At 35.4% G+C, this 22,017-nt stretch overlaps 1 protein-coding gene across 1 annotated transcript in view; it reads left to right on the top strand.

Moving 5' to 3' along the window:
* Positions 1 to 21,671, top strand: part of LOC114047383 (zinc finger protein 507-like) — a 29,069-nt gene extending 7,398 nt beyond the window's left edge. The window contains exons 3-7 of the mRNA XM_027868216.1: positions 285 to 2,422; positions 4,426 to 4,543; positions 9,443 to 9,557; positions 17,491 to 17,625; positions 17,757 to 21,671. Of these exons, the coding sequence (XP_027724017.1) occupies positions 290 to 2,422; positions 4,426 to 4,543; positions 9,443 to 9,557; positions 17,491 to 17,625; positions 17,757 to 18,126 (2,871 nt within the window). The 5' untranslated portion in view covers positions 285 to 289 and the 3' untranslated portion in view covers positions 18,127 to 21,671. The remainder of the gene's footprint in view (positions 1 to 284; positions 2,423 to 4,425; positions 4,544 to 9,442; positions 9,558 to 17,490; positions 17,626 to 17,756) is intronic.
* The last annotated feature ends 346 nt before the right edge of the window (positions 21,672 to 22,017 follow it).

Genomic DNA, 22,017 nt, shown 5'->3' with positions numbered 1-22,017 from the left:
GGAGTCACATTATTGGGAAGGAAAGGTGGAGAGGTTAAAGTTAATTTAGGATAAAGAGCTAGAAGGTCTTATTTTTGAGAGGACCTGTAAAACTACATAAAGTAACTAGGGCAGCAGCCAGATACATGGTGCAATATTTAAAATATGGGCACTATAACTTTAAATAGTTAAACAATGCTGGTCTCTTGTTCTTGTTAAATATTTTTGATAATAAAAATTTAAAACATAACAGTAATTTTTTTGTAACCTGACATTTTATTCTGTTGTACAATATTACCTCTTAGATATCATGGAAGATACCAGCAGTGTTGCAGTATTGGTACCAGGTATTGGTGAACAAGAAGCTGTACTGATTTCTGAAACTGTCATCAGTCCATCATTGGAAATAGGTGATGAACAGAGAAAATATAAAACAGATCCACTTATTGATGTTATCCAGAAATTGAGCAAGATTGTAGAAAGTGAAAAGTCACAAAGATGCCTTTTAATTGGGAAAAAACGCTCTCATCCAAATGCTTCAGTGCTTTCTCTTGAAACGCAAGACCTTTGTGAGATTCCAGCCAAAACAATTGAACTACCTGCTACTGGCACCAAAAGGACTGAGGAGCTGCAAGCAGATTATTATATCACTGACTATTTTCCACAGAATAATAGAAAGACCATGTGTTACCAATGCAGTCTTTGTAAGTTCCTATCTTCTTCTTTGTCTGTGTTAAAAGAGCATATCAAACAGCATGGTCAGCAGAATGAAGTGATCTTAATGTGCTCTGAGTGCCATTTTGTATCCAAGAGCCAAGAAGAACTTGAAGCTCACATTTTAAATTACCATGGAAATGATGCCAAAACTCCTATTGAATCCAAAGGTCAGCAGTGCACTGGCCTCTCCAACCCCTCAATTCAGGGAACAATAGAAGGGAGTCTCAAAACAGTTGCGGACCTCACTGTGAACTTGGACAATAGCAACATGCAAACAATCCGAGCTGCTTCTGTTGCAGAAATGGGGAGGAGAAAATGGTACACATGTGAGCAGTATGGCATGTACCGATGCTTGATTTGTAGTTATACTTGTGGTCAGCAGAGAATGTTGAAAACACATGCTTGGAAGCATGCAGGGGAAGTGGATTGTTCCTATCCAATTTTTGAAGAGGAAAATGAGACTCTGGGCTTGTCAGACTCTTTAGCTACCTCAGCTCAAAGGGTTGAAACAGTAGTTCTTGCTCTAGAGGATGATGAGCTGGGTATTCATAATGGGCAGTCTGTTCAGGTGCAGATCTGTAGTTCAGAGCAGCTGTCATGCAGATCTATTGAACAAAATAGAGAAGTAAGTGGAAGCCTAAGACAGTCAGCTACCCTTGACCCCAGTGGAGAAGAAATGTTGGAGGTGATGTCTGATACAGAGGACAGTCTGATGGCTGATAGCCTACTTTCATCAGCACAGAAAATCATTAACTGCAGCCCAAATAAAAAAGGTCATGTTAATGTTATAGTGGAACGTTTGCCTAGTGCTGAAGAAACAGTATTACAAAAACCTTTTCTGATGAATACGGACATGGAAGAGGAAAAAAACCTGATCTCCACAAAAACCCAGATTGTGCATGAAGAAACAGATGAAGTTTATCATAGTGATAAAAGCACTGTCGAAATTGAAGAGGTGATCATAGGATGGAGCAATCCTGAGAAGAAAGACAGTGAGATAATCTCAAATAAAGTTCTGGCTGCTGATGAGAATGCCCCTCCAGGCCGGAGAAGGACAAATTCTGAGTCCCTGCGCCTGCATTCCTTAGCAGCAGAAGCTCTAGTAACAATGCCTATAAGGGCTGCAGAATTAACACGAGCCAGTCTTGGGCACTATGGAGATGTAAACCTTTTAGATCCAGATACTGGGCAGCGACAAGTTGAAAGTACTATAGCAGCTTACTCTAAATTGATGTCTCCACTTAACTCTTCAGAAGTGTTAACTAGCTTTAACCAAAGTGACTCTACATTGGTAGAACTTACAGAGAACAAACAGGAATTATCAGAAGTTCCTGTTAAAATGGGTATCAGCATGTCCCTGCTCACTGTAATTGAAAAATTGAGGGAAAGGACAGACCAGAATGCTTCAGATGATGACATTTTGAAAGAACTGCAGGACAACGCCCAGAGTCAGCCGACTGGTGATGCAAACTTGCCTGGAAGCAACTTGGTAGAATTTATCCCTAATGCTGATCGACCATACCGTTGCCGGTTATGTCACTATACTAGTGGTAACAAGGGCTACATTAAACAGCACTTGCGAGTCCACCGGCAGAGACAGCCTTACCAGTGTCCTATTTGTGAGCACATAGCTGACAACAGCAAGGATCTAGAGAGCCACATGATCAACCACTGTAAAACCAGGATGTACCAGTGCAAACGGTGTGAAGAATCTTTTCATTATAAGGTAAACATTTTTCCTTGTGAAATCACTTCATGAAATCATAATGTCAGAACTAGAAAGGACCTTAGAGCTCACATAGCCCACCCCACTAATTTTACAGATAGAAAAAGAAACTGAGCCTGTACAGATTATGGGACTTATTGTCCAAGGTCACAGGACTACTTAGTGACAAGACTGAGACTAGAACCCAGGCTTTCTGACTACTAGTCCAGCATTCTTCTCAGAAGCTGCTTTCTTGACAGCTTCTGCATGTTACTTATTTTGATAGAGGCAAATCTTTCTACAATGTCGCATGTTGTATAGCAAGGATGACAAAGAATAGTTTGATGATCAACTAATATTGGATCCCATGGGACCATCAGTAGCCATTCCAAAGGCTAAGAACCAGCAATGCATTAAATGTTATTACAAATAACTCATCAGCAGCACATGATCACAATATGTAAACTCTCTGCTCTCTAGTTTTCCCATCCTTAAAATTGGATTTTTTCCCACTAGTTTAGTTAAGCAAACATTTGTTGAATACCTGCTGTCTTCAAGATGCTTCACCTAAGTATGTGATTTTTAAAAACAATTGAAATTTCTCCTGTTAGTCCTGACCCTTTTCTTTTTAGGAAAAGGATTTGGGGTGGGGAGGAAGGACATTTAAAAATCCATTCCATTATCAGCTTGTATTGAAGTAGAATTATTGTCAGTTTACCAATGAACATGAACATTAGTTCCTACATGCTCAAAATTTATTTTTGTTAGAGCTCAGAGGTCTAATGGCTATTTCTCAGCCCTATTCTTTGAGTTTAACTTATTTGGCTATCATGGTTTGAGGGTAGGGTGTAAATTAGACAGCGTCTAGTGGGTTAAAGTTGGAGTGTAGGACCTAGGTTTGAATTTCATGTATGGTATCATCTCTGTGACCTGGGACAAGTCACTTCATGGTTTGGAACCAGACGTAGATGCTAGGTGATCACTCTAAAAATTCAGTATAGCTTCCAAAGGGGTAGTTGCAATACAAACTTTCCCAGCCAGTTTGCCTTGGAGTAGACCTGAAACCCTTGGTGGTGAGAAGGCAAATGGTAACATTTAAATTGATAGCTAAAACAAGGGTAAAACTTTTAAAAAATGGATTTTCCTCAAGACACTTGTAAAACAATTAGGACCTCTGGACAGGCAACTCATTCAAATAAGAAGATTTATTCTTAGAACGTGTCTGCACCTTCATTTCTTTTGTTATTCAGTTTAGTCATTATGTCAGTTTTGTTCCACATCTTGTGGGGCATCAAAGTAAAAGATTCAAATTGATACCTTTTTAAAAAAAAATTTAAGAGGAAAAAAAAATCTATCTACTTAAATCTTCCTTGGATGTCTCTTGAGGACATGAAAGCTTATGCCAGCAGAGTACAATCCACCCAGCAGGGAAGAAGGATTCAAAGCTGGGCTGGTGACAGACTGCATGTCTGTCAGCCTAGGACCAACCAAGCTAACTTTAGAGAGATTCATCACCAGAAGGTTGGCTCTTGGGATGAATATTTCAGCCAGGGCAGCTCTTTTAAAATATAGAAGGGTTGTGATCTGCCTTGATAGAGGAAGGTACTCACACTAGGGATCTCTAAAAATGCCAAAGGAAAAAGTTAGTTAACAGTTACAAATTTCTAGCTAATTTTCATTGTGAGGGTATTATTCTTATTCAGAAAGTTACAATATGTAAATCAGAGGGGTTTCTTCCTTGTGAAAATCTACCAGTGATTTTATATCTGATTATGTGTGTATATGTATACAATTCACTGTACATACGCACAAAAAGTAGTGGTAGTGTTCTTTTAAAAGACATCTAAAAAGAAAATAGTTTTTGTTCTTGTAGTTTCTCCAGTTATTTTTCCTTGAATCTCATTGTCTGTGACTAACAGAATTGTATTTATAAGGGATATCTGAAGAGCTTTGTTTTTCAAATGTATATTTTTGTGTGTGTATTTTTTTTTTTTGAAAGTAACATACTTCTCTCGACTTTCCAGAGCCAGCTGAGGAACCACGAGAGAGAGCGACATAGTGTTCCAGATAACTTGTCAAAAGTAAATCCAAATGAACCAATAGTTTCAAATGAGGCAGCTGAAGGAAAATGTGTTCGGGAAGGTACTCAATTTTTTTTTTTTTGCATGTGCTGCATACAAAATTAAATCTTTTACTGGTGTGTGGAGAAACATGGCCTATTAGGTAGATTTCTCCAAAGAAAAACCTTGGGCCTCTGGCCTTTGACCACGAGGAAGTCCAAATATATTCTTAGATGTACCTAGATTGTATAAGTGTCACTACTAGAATAATCAGTGCCTTGACATTGCATATGCTTATTCTCAATTTAAATCTTGTTCACAAAGCAAACTCAAAAAGGTGACTGGTTTCAAAATGCCTCCTTTCCATAAGACACTTTCCTTATGCATCACATTCAGCCCTGTAAATTCAGAAATAGGAAGCCTGAAGTTTTTTCTGTACCTTTTTTTTGTCAGCATGATGCTGAGTGCCCCTGTTGAGAAGATTACATTGCAGATGGTGGTCCCACACCTCAAGCTTTAGCAGCATCTTCCTGCTGTGCTCTTACTCAAACTATAAACCCTAGTATAACTGCCAGGTTTCATATGTATTGTTTGTAGAAGATCAAGTTAGAAATTTCTAGCTGTATTGTAATAGTTACTAATGGGCTGTGTTTTTGCTAATATACTGTGTTAGAAGTAAAAAACCTAATTAGAATTCCATGAAAAGGCAGGCACCATACCCAAGAACATTAGAATAAACTCTAATAAGCAGGGCTGCTTCTCATCAGATCATTTTAATTGATATACTCTAAATGTCTCTAGCAGCATGGTAGATAGGGTTTATGTGAGATAAAACATATTAGGGCAAACTCCTTTTTTTAACTTCCTAAGAATTGAAGTTAAAAAACACTACTTCCGAGTGAAATGTGCTACAATAATGTTCCATTAAATTATACCCTCGAATGCATAATAGTTGTTTCAAAAACATTTTAGAATCAAATTGTGACACCACTGTAGCACCAGAATCCTCTTGTCAAACAGATGTCATCCCTATAAAATCCAACCAGAACAAAAGCGTTTATGATAGAGCATCTGTTTCTGCGATAGATGTCGGAGATAAAACAGTTCTGTTTCTTGTTTATGAAATAGCCCTAAATGCCTTGTCTTGCTTTAATTCATCATGTTTGCACATCCTCTTTCATGCAAACATTATGCCGTTGGATATGATTGGGCTTTAAATGTCTACTGAAAGAATAAAGTAGGCTGCTATACTATCGCACCGCCTGTTGTCAAAACTAAACTTAGGATGTTATAGTTTCCAAAACCATATTGAAAAGGTAAACACAAATGCAAGCTCAATATCTAATTAATTGTTTCTAGACTTCTACTATGTTATTTTGAAAACTTCTGCCATGTCCCATTTTTCTGTATCTTCCTTGTTGAACATGCTGTTATGTTTTGTTTTGCCTAATAATAGTTTTATATGTCACTGTACTCACCGTTTTGCTACTCAATTTGTTTTTTTCTCTAAGCTTGTTTGTTTTGTAGTTACTGAGTTGACAAACATTCTCACATAAGCATATATATGTGTGTCTTTTTTGTTAATTAAAGAAAATTTTCCATAAATTTTTTGTCACACTTTCATGAAAATTAGGGAGGAATTAATACATTTCTCTGTACATGAACTTGCTGTCTGATAGGACAAGATAAATGTAATTGGTGCATTCTGCCCAAACACAAAGGGCTACAAATGTTGTCCGTACTTAATGTGCTTGAGTAATTCTATAGTAGCCACAAAAGTAAAGGAAGCAGCTTTTTTGCAAATGTAGTTTCTTTTTGTTCAAAGAACAGGTATTGGACAGAAATTATTTTTCTAAAAACATTCTAGTTATATTATTACTGGACAAGCACTTAACCTGTTAATGCTCTAGGCAGTTCTATGACTCTCAGTTCTATGATAAGTTGCTGAGAAATTATCAACCTATATTAGTAGAGGGAATTTCCTCAGCTGGCAGTCCCTCAGTATTAATAAAATCCCAAGTCCAGCCCCTATCCTTATAGTTTGGATATTACCCAACCAATACAGATGTGCACTGTGCCCTCATTCTAAAAGTGGAAGACTTTGTGGCAAAGGAACAGGAAAATGGCAGGATTTCACTCAGTTATTTTCATGGAAACAATTATTTGAAATGGCGTGGGATTTCTTATTCTTTGCTATGGTGGCTTTTTTTTCTTTCTGGGGTGTCATTTTATTGTCATAGCTCTGCAGCATTTCTTACAGGAAGATCATCAGTCACATTTTTTTCCCTTTACTGTGTGTGGAACAGTGCCATTCTTAACTGTGTCCAAGTTTTTAACCTACCAATTAAGAGCATATCTAAATAGACTATAATTATGATTAGTGTGTATATTAATGTTATAGAATTTTATCAGGACATTCTGCTCAGCTTGGTAGTAATTATTAGTAAAAGGAAATTTCAAATTTTGAAAGCTTAATTTAACTTGTATTTGTTCCTTTGAAATTTCAGCGTGGGTTTTCTTTTGTGTTATTTTAGTTTTATAAATCATGCAATAGTCTCTTCCTTAAGCCTTTTTTCTTCTAAATGTTGCACAATAACGTACCCTTCTCTGCTTTGCCTTAACACTGTGCTTCAGTACTCAGATTGGTTCTGGAATCGAAACACTCAGTCCTCTGTACAGTCTGTTCTCAATGTTGTGGTTGCCAACAGAAATGCTAATTGTGTTGAGAAAGCTTTATACTATGCGTAGGGGACTAAAATGAGACCAAGTTATTCAGCTGGGCCCCAACCTGCTTTCTTTTGGTAAAGACCGTTTATTGCCATTGGCTAAGCCTGATTTTAAGTAGCTAGGCACTGAGCTATCTGCCTAATGTAAGAGTTTTATTAGTGACACATTTTTCTTGACATGTTTACTGAATTTTAGAGGGCTATACATTTTCATTAAATGCTATCCATTAGATTATAAAAGTTGTAATTATATTTTGCAGTTTATGAAGTTCCTTTACATCCATTAATAAATATATAGAATAAGATCTTGTATTAAATTAGTAAAATATATTCTGTACAAAGGAAATCCACAGGGTTTACACCCATGTACATTATTCCACAAAAGAGATAAAGAGGTCTTTTAAGCCTTTTACACAGAATTTCTCACAAATCCTTTGTAGCTACACTTCATGATACCACAGGTCTTGGATTTTAGCCATTCATTTCCTTCATGCTCTTCTTTGAGTTTCTTAACAGTAGTAGTGTTTCTCTGTAAAACTTTAGAAGGTACCCCATGGTCATTATGACAGCTTGAGTTAAGTACACAGGCATTGAGAAATCTGTCTGACACTGCTGAGGTTCAGAAAATTATTTTTCAGCCTTTGTTCACTGATTGAGTACAAGAGGATAGGTAACCTGACTTTGGAATTTGAATATTCACTCTAAAATTGAATCTAAGAAAGAGTATTGAGTTAACCATATTAATACTGGAAGGTATGAATATTCATTTAATATAGTCTTAAGGGATAGCAGGACATAATAAGTTAAGTTGTGTGACTGTCATCAACTCCCTTAATCTCTCAACACTATCAGGCAGCTCTCTAAGACTATATAGCATAGACACACTGCTTATCTGTATTAGTAGAGCCACACCAAGGGTTTCCTACACTGTTGAAATCACAGACTCAGGTCAGTCAGTCAACAAACATTTATTAGACGCCATATGCTAGGCGTTGTACTAAGTGCTCCAGATATACAGAAAGGCAAAAATTTGGTCCCTGCCTTTAGAGAGCTCAGAGTCTATTGGGGGAAGACAACGTGCAAGTAACCACAGACCTTCAAGATATATGTAGGAGGGGCAGCTAGGTGGCGGAGCAGATACAGCACCGGCCCTGGATTCAGGAGGACATGAGTTCAAATATGACCTCAGACACATAACACTTACCAGCTGTGTGACCCTGGGCAAGTCACTTAACCCCATTGCCTAACCAAAAAAAAAAACAAACAAACAAGATATATGTAGGGCAAATGGGAAGTAAGTTCAGAGAGAAGACCCTAGCAGTGGGGAAGCCCAGAAAAAATTTCCTGCAGAAGGGTAGATTTGAGCTAAGTCTTGAAGGAAACCTGGGAAAGGAGAGGCATCAGTGAAGAGTAGTTGTGGGAAGTCAATGCAAAGACAGGGAGACAAGATTGGGGGTGTGCTCATGGAGCTTCAAGCAGGCTTATGGAAAGCAGGGAAGAAGACGGCATTGTGTAAGAAAGCTGGAAGGGTAGAAAGGAGTCAGGTTGTAAAGGATTTTGAATTCTAAATGTGGAGTCACTGGAGCCTATTGAATGAGGGTTGATGGGAGTGAAATAGACTCACACTTCAGGAAAACCATTTTGGCAGTTGAGTGGAGGGTGGTGTGGAATGAGGAGAGACTTGAAGCAGAAGGACCAATTGGAAAGCAATTCAGTAGTCCAGGCTTGAGGTAATAAGGCCCTGTGCTAGAGGTAGCAGTGTTAGTGAACAGAAGCCAGCATGTATGAGAGATGTAGTGAAGCACAAATTATAAGATTTAACAATGGATTTAATATATAAGGTGGATGAGGAGTCAAGGATAACATCAAGGTTTCAAGCTTGAATGACTTGGGAAAATGGTGGTACCCATGACACTAACAGGAAAATTGGAAGAAAGGAATTGAAGGGAAAGATAGTTACTTCTATTTTGGCTTTATTGAGTTTGAAATGCTTATGGAACATCCAGTTCAAGATATCCAAAAGGCAATTGTTGATAGGAGACTAGAGCTCAGGGGAGAGATTAGGGCTGCAATCTGGGAATCATCTGCATAGAGATGATAATTGAACCTATTGGAGCTTATGAGATCACCAAGCAAGATAGTACAGAGGGAGAAAAGAGGAAAAATCCATTTATACTGTCGTAGTAGAAATCAAATGTTTTGATTTGTTTTTTCAAAGAAATGATGCTTATAAATATCTGAAATACTCATTCTAGGTAATAGATCTTCAATCCAGAGACTATATAAATGTGATGTGTGTGATTACACAAGTACAACCTATGTTGGTGTCCGGAATCACAGGCGAATCCATAGCTCTGATAAGCCATACAGGTAAGTGTGAGTGATCCTAGAGTTTTAGTGCATGTGATATATTTTATGTAATAACAGTAAAAAGGAATCAGTTGTGAAAATAAGCAGAAAATCACCACTCTCTATACTTGGGGGTTCTATACTTTCATCTTTAGCCTCCTATGACTTTTTTCATCTTTTCATTAAAGATCTCAAATCCAGTTGGGAAAATTAATAACCAGAAGGAGGCTCCCAAAGATGTTTAGTAGTCTTACTTGGGGAATAGAAGCTTTTAAGCTTCAGTCTTAAAGCAGTATATATTTTGTATGACTTAATTGTAATTCATCTCATTTGCTGGGCTCATGTATACATTAATTATCTGCATAAAATTTATCAGCAGTTTTCATTTGAGGGAGTACTTATTTCGCTTATTCTGACTGAATCACCCGAATTCCAGTCTTAATAGCAAATTGTCTAAATCAGAAAACCTTTGGCCTCTTTTTGAAAGAATTGAGTGTATACCTAATTAAAGCAAATCATCAAATTTGTAATATCACACCTAAAGGGTACTTTATTGATCACAAAAGCTGCTTTTTAGCATGAATTTCCAAAAGCTGCAACTTTAAAGATCATTATTTGTTGTTTTATATAGCCGTGAGGTTTAGAGTTTTTAAAAAATTATTATTTACTGTTTATAGCAAAGGCCCTGGAATTTTATAGGGAAGGATTTAAAGACACTCCAGTTTATGCAGATGTGACAGAGCCATGGTAACAAGAGCAGCAGGGGTCTCTGTGTTCAATACAGGGTTGTATATAGTATATATTTCTTTTTTGTTTTTGTAAATTCTTACTATCTATATTCACAAATTCTACATTTGTACCCCTTTTCAAGAATATAAATCCTATGAATGTAGAGAAATTACTCACTTCTAAGAATAAATAATCCTAAAAGCACTTGATATATTGTCATGTCTTCAGTTGCCTTTAATGTTTTTTTAATTTAAACATTTTGTTTTAAAGATTTGTTTGATTTGCTTGAAGCAAATTTAATTGTAGTTACTTTGCAATTGAATAATCGTTAAAAGTATTGTAGGTATTTTGAAGATGTTCTTTCTGGTCCCAGAAGCCCTTCTGAATATCTGAATTAGTTTCAAAAGTAGTGGTGTCCCCTCTCATAGAACATAAACTCCCTGAGAACAGAGATTTTTGCCTTTTTTTGTCTTTGTATCTCAGCTCTTAGCACAGAGCCACTCATGTAGAAGGAACTTAATAAATGGTTAATTGATTCTTTAAAAAGAAGGCTCATCATTTATATGGCCCTGAATTTTTCATGGGCCTTGTTCTTCAGAGTGGAAAAAGTTGTTTTTGTTTTTGTTTTTTGTTGTGACAAAGGAAGAAAGCATGAACTCACATATTAAAGAACAAAAGCCACTAATTAGGTTCCTGCCTTTAAGAGGGTATCTTTTTATTGATTCAGTAGCATCATCCATAATATTCCTAGTTATGGTTTCTCCATTTTTTGTTTACGTGAAACCCTTTGAGCAGTTTTTCATCTGATTGAAATTGTATCTGTCTCACCATGGGAATCTTAATCAGTTCTTCTGCCCCTACCCTCAAAAAAGTTTTAATTTCTGAATGTCCTGGTTAGAATCATTGCCCACATCCTTCAGTATTTTGGGAGGGTTGTTTTTAATTGCCAACAAATGTGCAACTTCTGAGAACAAAAAATGGCAACTGTTCAGCGTGAAAGAAATGTCATTCTTTGGGTTTTGGAATCCATTCCTTTATTAATAAGCGCAGTGTTTGATCTTAATGTTCTGTAGGTTGCACACAATTTTTCATTCTCATAGACAGCACAAATGCTTTCTTGAGCAGGACCTTAGAGCAATCTACCTAAGGAAAATGCAGTTTTCAGACATTGTATTTTTTTTTAATGCTTGGAATTTTAATAGGACTGAAATAAACTTCTCTTTCTTCCTGTATCTTCCTTCAAGCAAGGTTACCAGCAGGCCATCACAACGTTCCAAAAGTAGCATTCTCCAGTATCCTGTGTCAGCCCTTTCCATCATTAGTTAATATCATAAAGTTCCCAAATATGACTGTCTTCTCTGTTATAACCTTGAATAAGCTTTACAATCATACTTTTTAGCTTCCTTATCTTCATGCTTAAGTAATATTAGTTCTTTTTGAACTCTTCACTTAGATCTTATTTTCCCAACTTTTTAATCAGTGTGATTTTCCTCTTATGTCTGCTTTACTCTATACATTCTTCATTTATAGAACCCAACACTAGACAGAGCCCACAGGATAATTTACCCAGTTTCCAAAGTAACAAAAATTTTAAATGACAGATATGACTTCCTCTTTAGCCTTCAACTGATTTCGGGATTTTGAATTAGACTCTCAAAAGTGGCTTTGGAAGTCTTGAATTGATACAGAACTTTTGGGCTTATTGAACAGTAATGCTAGTCCAAGATGTGGTATTATCAAAACTAGCTTTTTTCCCTGGGTCCTGGAACTGACTCCCTATTCGTTGTTTACTAAAACTGGCCTTGTGCTTTTTGTTTTGGGTGGGATTCTTTGTTGGAGGATAGGGGGGACATTTATTTATTTATTTTATTTTAGCTGATTCACTCTGACATCAACACATTAGTCTTAGAATAAAAGTATAATTTGTAGACTCCATCAGGAATCCAGCTTTTAGGCAGTTAGGATTGCTCACATAGTGCTTTTTTCAGCAAAATATATGATTTTTCCTAGAACAAAAACAGTTTGAAAAACCACATGAGGTTTCAACCTCAGAAGAGCACCACACTGAAATACCAGTGGAATAGTACAAGTACATAATGGTAAAAATCCTGGCATTGTTATTTCGGTGGTGTGCTGCCTTAGTGGAGGTTTTATGAAGAAGCAAGCAAAAGTTCAGGGGAAATCAATCAGTACACTATTTATTTAGCACCTGCTGTTTGCCAGACTCTGTACTATGCTCTGTAGGTACAAGTACAAAGAATAAAACAATCCCTATTCACTGTGACTTTACAGAGAAAATTGAGATAGCTAAGGCCTGTGGTTACTTAATGTAAAAGCAGGACATAACCTGACAGATGGGCATGGACTTGGTTCTAGCAGTGCCCATTATCTTCCTTTAGTTCTCTCCGAACTCTTCTTACCTCATAGAGTTAGGTTTCCATTCAACTTGATACTTTTACCAAAGGTAACTTGTCCCAATAGTTCACAGAGGGAATAGTGAATGGATTTAGGACAGATTTACACGTAAACTTTTCACTTTAAAACAAAGTATCTACAGGTTATCGCTTTTTGTCTAAAAATTAAAAGCCATGTTGGTGAATTATTAACTTTTACCAGGTTATATCTTTGCTTGGACTTTAGGAGTCTTCGTATCTTAAGGCACAGTGTGCCTTCAAAACTACCTATTTCTCTAAAAGGTGTGATACTAGGGAGTTTTACAGAGCAGTAGAATTTAATCATTAATTCCAATAAGATTGATCTCTGTTTCTACTACCCTTAAAGGAATTAAGGAACTTCTGTGCATTAAAGAATGTTTCTTGTAAAAACTATCCCTATCCACAGAGATAAGTCATTTCCTAGTGAGGAGGGGGAGTGTAAGTGGGGACTTTAAAGCCAAAGGATAAAAGTCTTTATCTTCACAAGTTATTTACAAAGGAAAGTAATAGATGCTAGTACCACTTCCTATGGCACAATTATCTCCCTTTGAATTGCTTAGAATTGGAATATCTCTTAGAACAAATTAATTTAAACTATAAATTTTAGCTTTAAAAGTTCTTTGAAGTATTAAGTGGCCAAGGGGCAGCTAGGTGACACAGTAGATAGAGCTCTGGCCCTGGACTCAGGAGGACCTGAGTTCAAATGCAGCCTCAGACACATACTCACTAGCTGTGTGACTGTGGGCAAGTCACTTAACCCCACTTACCTCACCAAAAAAAAAAGTATTAAGCGACCTCATCTGACTAACGTAAAAATTTTAAGTAAAAATTGTGGACCTTGAACGCATAACTTATTGTTCTTGCCAATAATCACTTTGGCTGGAATTTGTCTATTCATTCCACCTAACACCCAAATCCTTGTAAGTTCCTTGGAGGTAGAGGCTGTCTTTCCTTATCCTCTGATTTGTGTCCCTAGCACTTAGTGCAGTGTCTCGCCCATAGGAAGCACTTAATACATATGTGATCTCTCTGAACCCTGGTTTTGTACTGACAAGTCTGTGTGGCACAGAGTGATGAGGTCTGTGAACTTGTATATGTAGTGGGAACAACAAAGTGAATGTTGAATCCAAGAAGCATTTAAGAACTTAAAAAGCTGCAGTGATGCTGGGTGCTAGAAGAGCTATAAGGATAAACAATGATGCAGTCTGCCTCCAAGGAATTTACAATCTGATTAGGGAGTAAACAAATTCAAACTGAATTTGAGAATACAGGAGCTAAAGAAATAAGGAAATTAAGATCTCTGGGCATAAGGAGTAAGCTTAGTGTCTGTCTCAAGTTGCTTTTTCAAATAAGATTAATGACCAAATTTAAATACAAAATGGAAAATATCAAGATTGACTTTTAAGGTTTCTATTGGTATTTAATTTTTTTTCCACTTTATACTATTTTACATCTTATGAGGAATTCAGCATGCTTTATACAGTGCAGAAATTTCAGTTTTATAGCTAGTATCCTCACTTCCCAAGCAAAAATAGTCATAAATTATAGTTGTATTTTTAAAATATAGTGTTGATAATATGAATATGGTATAGCTGTGTGATCCTGGGTGAGTCACTTAACCCCAATTGCCTCACTGAGAAAAAAAAAAGAAAGAAAAAATATGAATGTGGTAGTGTCTCAATAGATTTCTCAGCATTTGTAGTTCCCCACCCCTGATATAAAGTAATTCCTAAAGTATGGATATTGTGAGAGATTTCAAAGGCTCATAGATTTAGAGCTAGAAAGGGACTTTGTGTGATCATCTTGTCCAACCTCCTTATTTTACACTGGAGGAAATAGACCCTCAGAGGTTAAATGCTTTGTTCAAGGTCATGTAGGTTTTAAGTAGCAGAGTCATGATTTGAACTCAGGTTCTCTGGGTAGAAATCCAGTACTCTGTACACTGTAACAGTCTACTTCAAGGTAGATGAATAAATGAATATTGGGAAAGAGTATTTATTGTAAGTGATGAAGCATTTTAAACAAGTAACTTACATTTTTCCTTTTAAAAATGTGTTGTGGTTTCTGAAAAAGAGGTCTTCTTTATTAGTGCTTTACTCAAACTGAATAGCACGCAAAGTACTCCATTTTTTGATAAGGCCTAAAACAATGTGAAGTTAAATGGTTGGCTTCCTTCTTCAGTTTAAAAGGCAACTCCTAGGTCTATAGTGGATACACTCCTGGGTATAACCAGCATTTTCTCTACACCCACCTCCATACCCTAACTGATTTGTCACTTTCCAGAATAGTGGTTTGTACATTTTAGGAAGGATCCCAGTTTAATAGCTCAGTGGGTGTGTGGGTGTGGGTGTGGTTATGTGTATGTATGTGTGCACACACACGCACTCACACACACATACACAAACTCTGTCTCTCTCTCTCTCTCTCTCTCTGGTTACCCTCCAAAGAAAGGTTTTGTAAATGAATGGACATTATTGAATGCACTTAAGAAAGAGAATATTTTAAAAACAATTGTATTTATGTTATATATTAATTTTATTCCTCTTATAACTATAACATTTTGTTTTGAAAAGTAGGTTTCTTAGCATGTAATTCCTCTAAGAACATAACTCACAGTAACAATGTGAGAGGTTGGAAGGAACTGTAGAGATAGATTATCAAAAACCTAACACCTTCAGTTTGCTTAAAAGGAAACTGAGGCCAAGGGAGAGATTGTGATTCGCCTCAGATCACATAGAGAATTATTAAGAGAAATGAGGCTAGAATCCAAGTCTCTTGAAGTGGCTGTTTTTACCAAATTGCCAAAGAACCAGTCCATGGTGCCAAGACCTAGGCCTATAAGCCTTCTAATTCCAGTATATCGTTGTGCTGTCTAGCTTTCATAGGAACATTTCTACATGGAATGGAAATTCTCAGACAGGAACAGAAGGTTGTCAGTATCTGGTTATTCATCCTACCTTTTTATTAATGAGTTCCTGCTGCTGTCACCAGTTGGCCTCTAGGGGCATGCTGACTCCTCTCAAGCCCACTTTCTGTGTGCCTTAACGTAGAAGTTTATCTGGAATAGGCATTTAATAAATGACAGTTGAATGAATGAATGAATAAATTAATTTAATTTAATTTCTGAAAGGGCTCCTTTATCTTATAATTACAAAATAATTTTTGGTGGTTAAGGGGCATTTTACAGTACACCTTTTATTTTGGTTGGGCATCATATACTACTATGATCCTACCATAATGCAATTAAGTGTGCTTCATGTAGCATACTGGCCTTCAGATATGTTGACTAGGATATCTGTCTGTGTAATACTTTCACTGAAAGTGAAATTGTCTGCAACTAACAGAAAAAAAAAAAAAAGATGATCAGGCTCATGAACCAAAGATCAGTTTGGGTGGCCAAGAATTTGAAATATTAGTTTTATGCATTTTACTTTCTTATTAAGGCTTATGAAAACTTAAGGTGAGTAGTTCATTTAGGAAAAAAAAAAACTACTATGGGATAATATTTCTCAAATACTAGAAGCGTTAACTTTGGACCTGGAGCTATAGATAACATAAAGTTTCCTGAAAGATATATCTATTACTGGATGTTATTGTAGAAGCCATCTATATAGAACCATACCTTCTTACATTTTAGCATGCTATTATAAATGCTGAAAAGAAAACAAGTTCTGTCCCTGCCTCATTTTCTTGTTTTGCATACATTTCTCTCTGCATCAGTATCACTAACAGTTTGTATTGTTACTTAGGGATGAGTACCAATTAATAAATAGATTTGTCTGTATTAAGTACTGAACAGAAATGTATTATTAAAGTAGCTTTCTCAAATTTTTAGTGGTAAATTCAAGACTTATTGATTTGTGCAACACTAAAGAGAATAGATGAATTTTTTTAAAAGCTTTAGAACAGCAGTTCTTGAGACCACTGAAGATAACCAAGACCCTTTCAGGAAGTCCACAAGTTTAAAATAGTTTTCATGATACTGAGACATTATTTACTTACTTAAATACTCCTCTCTTTTCCAGCTAAATATCTGTATAAGACAGGATTTTCACATACTTCAACAAAAACATACCGAAACAGATTGATGCCCAAGCAGATAAAAGAATCCTGCTTGCTTCAATTAAGCCATATGTTAAAAGAGATTTGCATAAATATATAAAACAATGCCACTCTTTTGACTACAATTTTTTAATAGTTATTTTTAATTTTAAAAATTTTTATGTTAACATGTAATGTATTTGTTATTTTAAATTAACATTTTAAAATTTTTGTCTGTTTTATTTTGTAACACAGAAGACATTGGTAGCTATAACCTCATAAACAGAAGGTCTTTGGAGTCCTCCATAATTTTTAAGAGTATAAAGAAGTCCTGAGACTAAAATGTTTGGGAACTGCTACTTTAGAGTGTTAGATTGTTAAATTAAATGCCAAATTTTACAAAATAAAAAATTTTCAAAACTTCTACAGGCCTCGCTGCTGTTTTAGTTGTATTTGGCTATTTTAAATCTAACTGAAATCCTTTTCGAAGAGTAGTTCTTAGGTTCCCTTTGTTTAGGGACAAAGGGATGTTTCATCTTATTAGTGACTCAGTCAAGATTCTGAATAGGTGACTTTTTAGAAATGTTAAACATAGTTATGTTTAGCTAGAGCAGTAGCAAATTGTTAACTTGATTCTTCAAAGTCATACCTAGAGCTGACTTTAAGAGACTTTCTTTAAGTTTTGTATTATTTCTTTAAATTGCACTGAAAAAGCATTTTGATTTTTTTTTCCTGAACCTATCTTTCAGATGTTCTCTGTGTGGATATGTATGTAGCCATCCTCCTTCTTTGAAATCCCATATGTGGAAACATGCAAGTGACCAAAATTATAACTATGAACAAGTAAATAAGGCTATCAATGATGCAATTTCACAAAGTGGCAGGTGCGTGATCCTAACCACCCTAAATCCTTCCTCCTTCCTCTCATTCATCTCATATGTTTGAATTGGAAAATTCACTCCCAGCCAGTTAATTTTAATTTAAAATGTAAGCATTTCTTGTTTTTGTTTTTTAGGGTTCAAGGACAATCCCCTGGAAAGATTTTATCAGACAGCACTGATGAGAAAGCTAATTCTGTTGTGGGGATTTCAGAGAATTTGGTGTCATTTTCAGAAACAGTTAACCAGGCTCCCAGTGAAGTTATAGGTCCCAATGAGAATAAAAAACTTAGCCCAACAAAGAATAATACCTCACAAAGTTCAGAAAAGAACCCCAAACAGGCCCCTCCCAATATGGAATACTGTGTTTTGCTCTTCTGTTGTTGTATTTGTGGTTTTGAATCTACTAGCAAGGAAAACCTTTTAGATCATATGAAAGAGCATGAGGGTGAAATTATAAACATCATTCTAAATAAGGACCACAACTCAACTCTAAGCACAAATTAGTTGGAATAATTTTCCTAGCAATAGCTCTACCTTTGTTAATGTCAGCTGAGGTACTAAAGAGGAAATTACTTGTGTGATATTTGTGTAAGTGGCAAGTGTGACTTTGGTGAACTAAATCCCTATTGCAGTAAGAGAAGGAACTCTAAATGGGCAATACTCAATAAAGAATAAATAGTCCTAGGGGGAGCAAATGGGAAAGAAACAAAGAAGTTTGTACCTACACTGTGTTCCTCCATCTTGTGCCAAATATTTGCATTTCTAAATGCCTATTGTAGACCTGAACAAAGGAGTTAATATGAAGTGTTTTCAGGAACCATTGTAGTAAAAATATATCCTTTATTTTAGGTAAAGATTATTTGTCCTCCTTTCCAGCTGATGGCGTAGCAATTTTTGGGGTAGAGAGGAATTTTACCTAAGAAAACTAGGTCTGTTCACTGTTACTGACAAGGAGGGCAGGATCAGAAGGGAAGCAAGTGGACTTTGGGACGAGAGTGTTTTCAGAGAATCTTATTAACTATCTTTAGAGTATGTATTTGGAATCCCATACTGAACTAAAAGGAAATAGTCATCCAGTCAAGCTTGGCATAAGTAAAATTTTACCCTATTTTTACAAACATGAAACCAACCACCTTTATATTCAGGTGTGGTTTGCAAGTAGACATTTTAAAAGTATCTTTTCATTTACATGTGTGGGATCATTTTTAAGGGGGGATAAGGAAGAAATAATCAGGAAATCACCAAAAAAAAATGGAAATCCAGTTTTATGGAAATGGTAACTATAAAAGTACAGTACTCATGTTGCCACTAAAAGGCTGTCTCTGAGTGATATTCAGAGCACTGTAGTTTTCTAAGTAAAATCAACCCCATCTCCCAAGTAAAAGCAAGCAAGCTACCAGAGGCTTAATAAAACTTTAAATAAGAAGAGTTTCATTTGTTGATCACTAAACTATTTTTCTGACAGCTATCCCCATCTTTAATTGAGTGAGAAAGTATGTGATAGTTTTTCCTTGATAAATGGTTTCTCTTTAAATCATTTCAGAAGATAGAGGGAGAAATTTGATGGCTCTTAAAATGAGGGCTTTTTTTTTTTTTGTAAAGTTAGTGAATCTGATGTTTTTATATTTACCTGTGCAAAAGTAGGATAATAAGCATAAGTGCTGTATCCTGAAAAATTCAGATTGCCTATAAAAGTTTAAATAACAAACAGGGTTTAATAGTCTTTAAGGATATGTCTTACCTAAGAAAAATCTAGAAAAGTTTAGAGTATTCTGAAAGAGCGAAATGAAGAACTGATTTTTTTTTAAAAGGAAATTGCCTCGAAACCTGCTATCACATAGGTGCAATTCTCCCTTCTAGTTTTTCACAAATTACAAGTTTTGTGTAAGAAACTTTATTATTAATGTATTTCAAAGAGTGATAGTAAGAACAATGTTTCTTTTGTATTTATTATCACGTATTTATGCATAATTTCTGTTACAGCTTATTTCTGTAACTACAGATCTGAAAGGCTGGTGTACACCTAGTGCACCATGTTCGTGGTGCTATTTCTGCATTTATTTTCTAATATCCTCCTTATTAAAGACTGTGATGCTGGGCAACTTAGAGTTTGTCGGGGTGTTGTATAGACACTTCTTACTTGAGGTAGTAAAATAAGCTCAAGTCTACAGAATGGAATTAAATTTTTAAGGTGTCCTTATGAATACTTTGAGTTATAGCAGTGTCTGATTTGTGTTTCTTACGTTATAATTTGACAATGACTTAGGTTACACGTGCATAAGTGTGTTAAATAAAATTAAGATTTTGCAGCAATGTCATATAGCTCATTAATTAAAATTACCTTTTACCCTTTCATTGAATTTAAGTCCACTTACGAGATTTTTTTAAAACAGATTTCCAAACATTTGGATGTAATAAATATATCACTGAACCCAGTGTGTATGGAATAACAAGAGAATTTTACATTTTCATAGTCTCATCTTTTCTGAATCAAAATGCAACATAATAAATTTTGAATCAGAGTCAAATATTTTAAATGGTACCATTGTCATCACAGTGGTCAGCACTGATATTGTGGGCCAGATTATTATTTCCAGTCATTTCTGTAAAGTTAGAGGAGATAGAGCTTAGTTTTATCAGGTGTAGAAAGAAGTAATGCTGAAAATGGTCAACCTTAAGGAATTCCTATGTTAAATATGCAACATAGCAATTCATTTTTGTGGTTCCCATTTTATATAATTATTTGGGAGGGAGAGAAGCCCTGGTAATCCCCATCTCCCCTTTCCCCGTCTATGAAAATATATATGTGTATGTGTATGTATATATAATATTTTTTTTGCCTATTTTTGGTGCCCTCAAACCAATTCCATTGATTGTTCTTTACATTTTCCACATGGGATCGTGAATTTTAAAATTGTCACAGGTAATGGAAAGAAAATGAAGGCCACAAAAATAGTCATTAAATTTGTATCAAGGCCCATGGTTTGAATCCACAGAGTTTTATTTTCCCATTATTTTGTGATATGCCTGAGGTTAACAACTGCATCAAACCAAATAATAGAATACTTTTAAAAAGTGAAAAAGTATTCTAAATATTCAAATGTCAAGGCTGTAATTTCAACAGAATTAAACATCAAAATGACAAGTAGGAAACCCCCTTTATAACAAAGGAAGAGATTAGTGATTTCATTAGTCCAAGATCTTTTACAAAATTGTGTTTTAAGAACTCCACACATTTAAGATTGCCAGAATTGATCCTGAAAGCAACTTTTTAAAAAAGTTTCTTGAGTGAGACATGTGATAATTCTATAAACAACAGTGTTATATTATTTCTCTGATGATCCAGAGACCCTTTTGTGTCAGTGCATCAACAACTAGAAAATTACTATACCACACTATACTTGAGCCTTATGTTTTCAGTTCTCTAGCCAGCCAATTTAATTTAGTGACCCTTTCCGTAACCTTTGTTCTCAATACTTTAATCCTGTTTGAGATAGAAAAAAATCATTCCAAAACCACTTAAGAGTTGTCTGTACTAGTGAAGCAAAGCGGTGGGTCCCTGTGTTTACATTTCATCATCCTACAATGTACTTGGATTGACAAGGAAGAGCAAATGCCTCTCTGAAGATTCATAGATTTTTCAATTTTCACAAGCACTTATTTAATTAATCCTTAAAAATGTACAGCAGGTGCTCAAAGTAATGTTATGTAAAATATATTTAATAGAAATTTGAGTTTAATATTCATGGACATGGATATATGTATTTTTTTAAGAAATAAGCATTGTATAACACTATGGCACTGCTTTTATAGCCAAAGCATTAAAATCTTTAGAAAACTGACATGTAAAGAATACAGTTAATTTTAACGCTGTATCTTATTAAAATAGGATGATCTGCATTTTATGAAATTATCCAGCACATTAAGCTGCATGCCTTAAAGCCTAAAATTCTAGGATTGTGTTCATGATGGAACAGAACAATGAAGCAAATTCAACAATGCTACCTTCTGAAATACTGTATGATGTTAGAATAATTTATTTTGCTCTACAGGAGTTGTCTTGTATTGACTTTAATATTGTATTTTGGTAATAAACTTTTTGTTAAAAATACTTGTCTTTATTGGATTATTCTACGCTTGGAAATGTTGATTTGGGACCATTATTTACAAAGTTGTGAAATGCTTTCTAAAGGTTAAGTGGTCAGAGGCTCATCACTATTCATTAAGTTATTAATATATTAATTAATTAATTAACATTAAACGCTAGTAGACTGAACGTATGAACTCATCTGACAAAAAGCATTTGAGCTTTTCAAAGTCTAATAATTTTAGAATTTTCCAAAAATAGTTGACTTCTTACATGGTACCTATAGTACTTTTTAACTTTGCAAAGGG

This window comes from Vombatus ursinus, unplaced genomic scaffold, assembly GCF_900497805.2.
Source record: "Vombatus ursinus unplaced genomic scaffold, bare-nosed wombat genome assembly UNPS02014786.1, whole genome shotgun sequence".
Taxonomy (NCBI): Eukaryota; Metazoa; Chordata; class Mammalia; order Diprotodontia; family Vombatidae; genus Vombatus; species Vombatus ursinus.
Note: the sequence above shows the minus strand (reverse complement) of the source record. Positions and strands in the feature narration are given on the sequence as shown.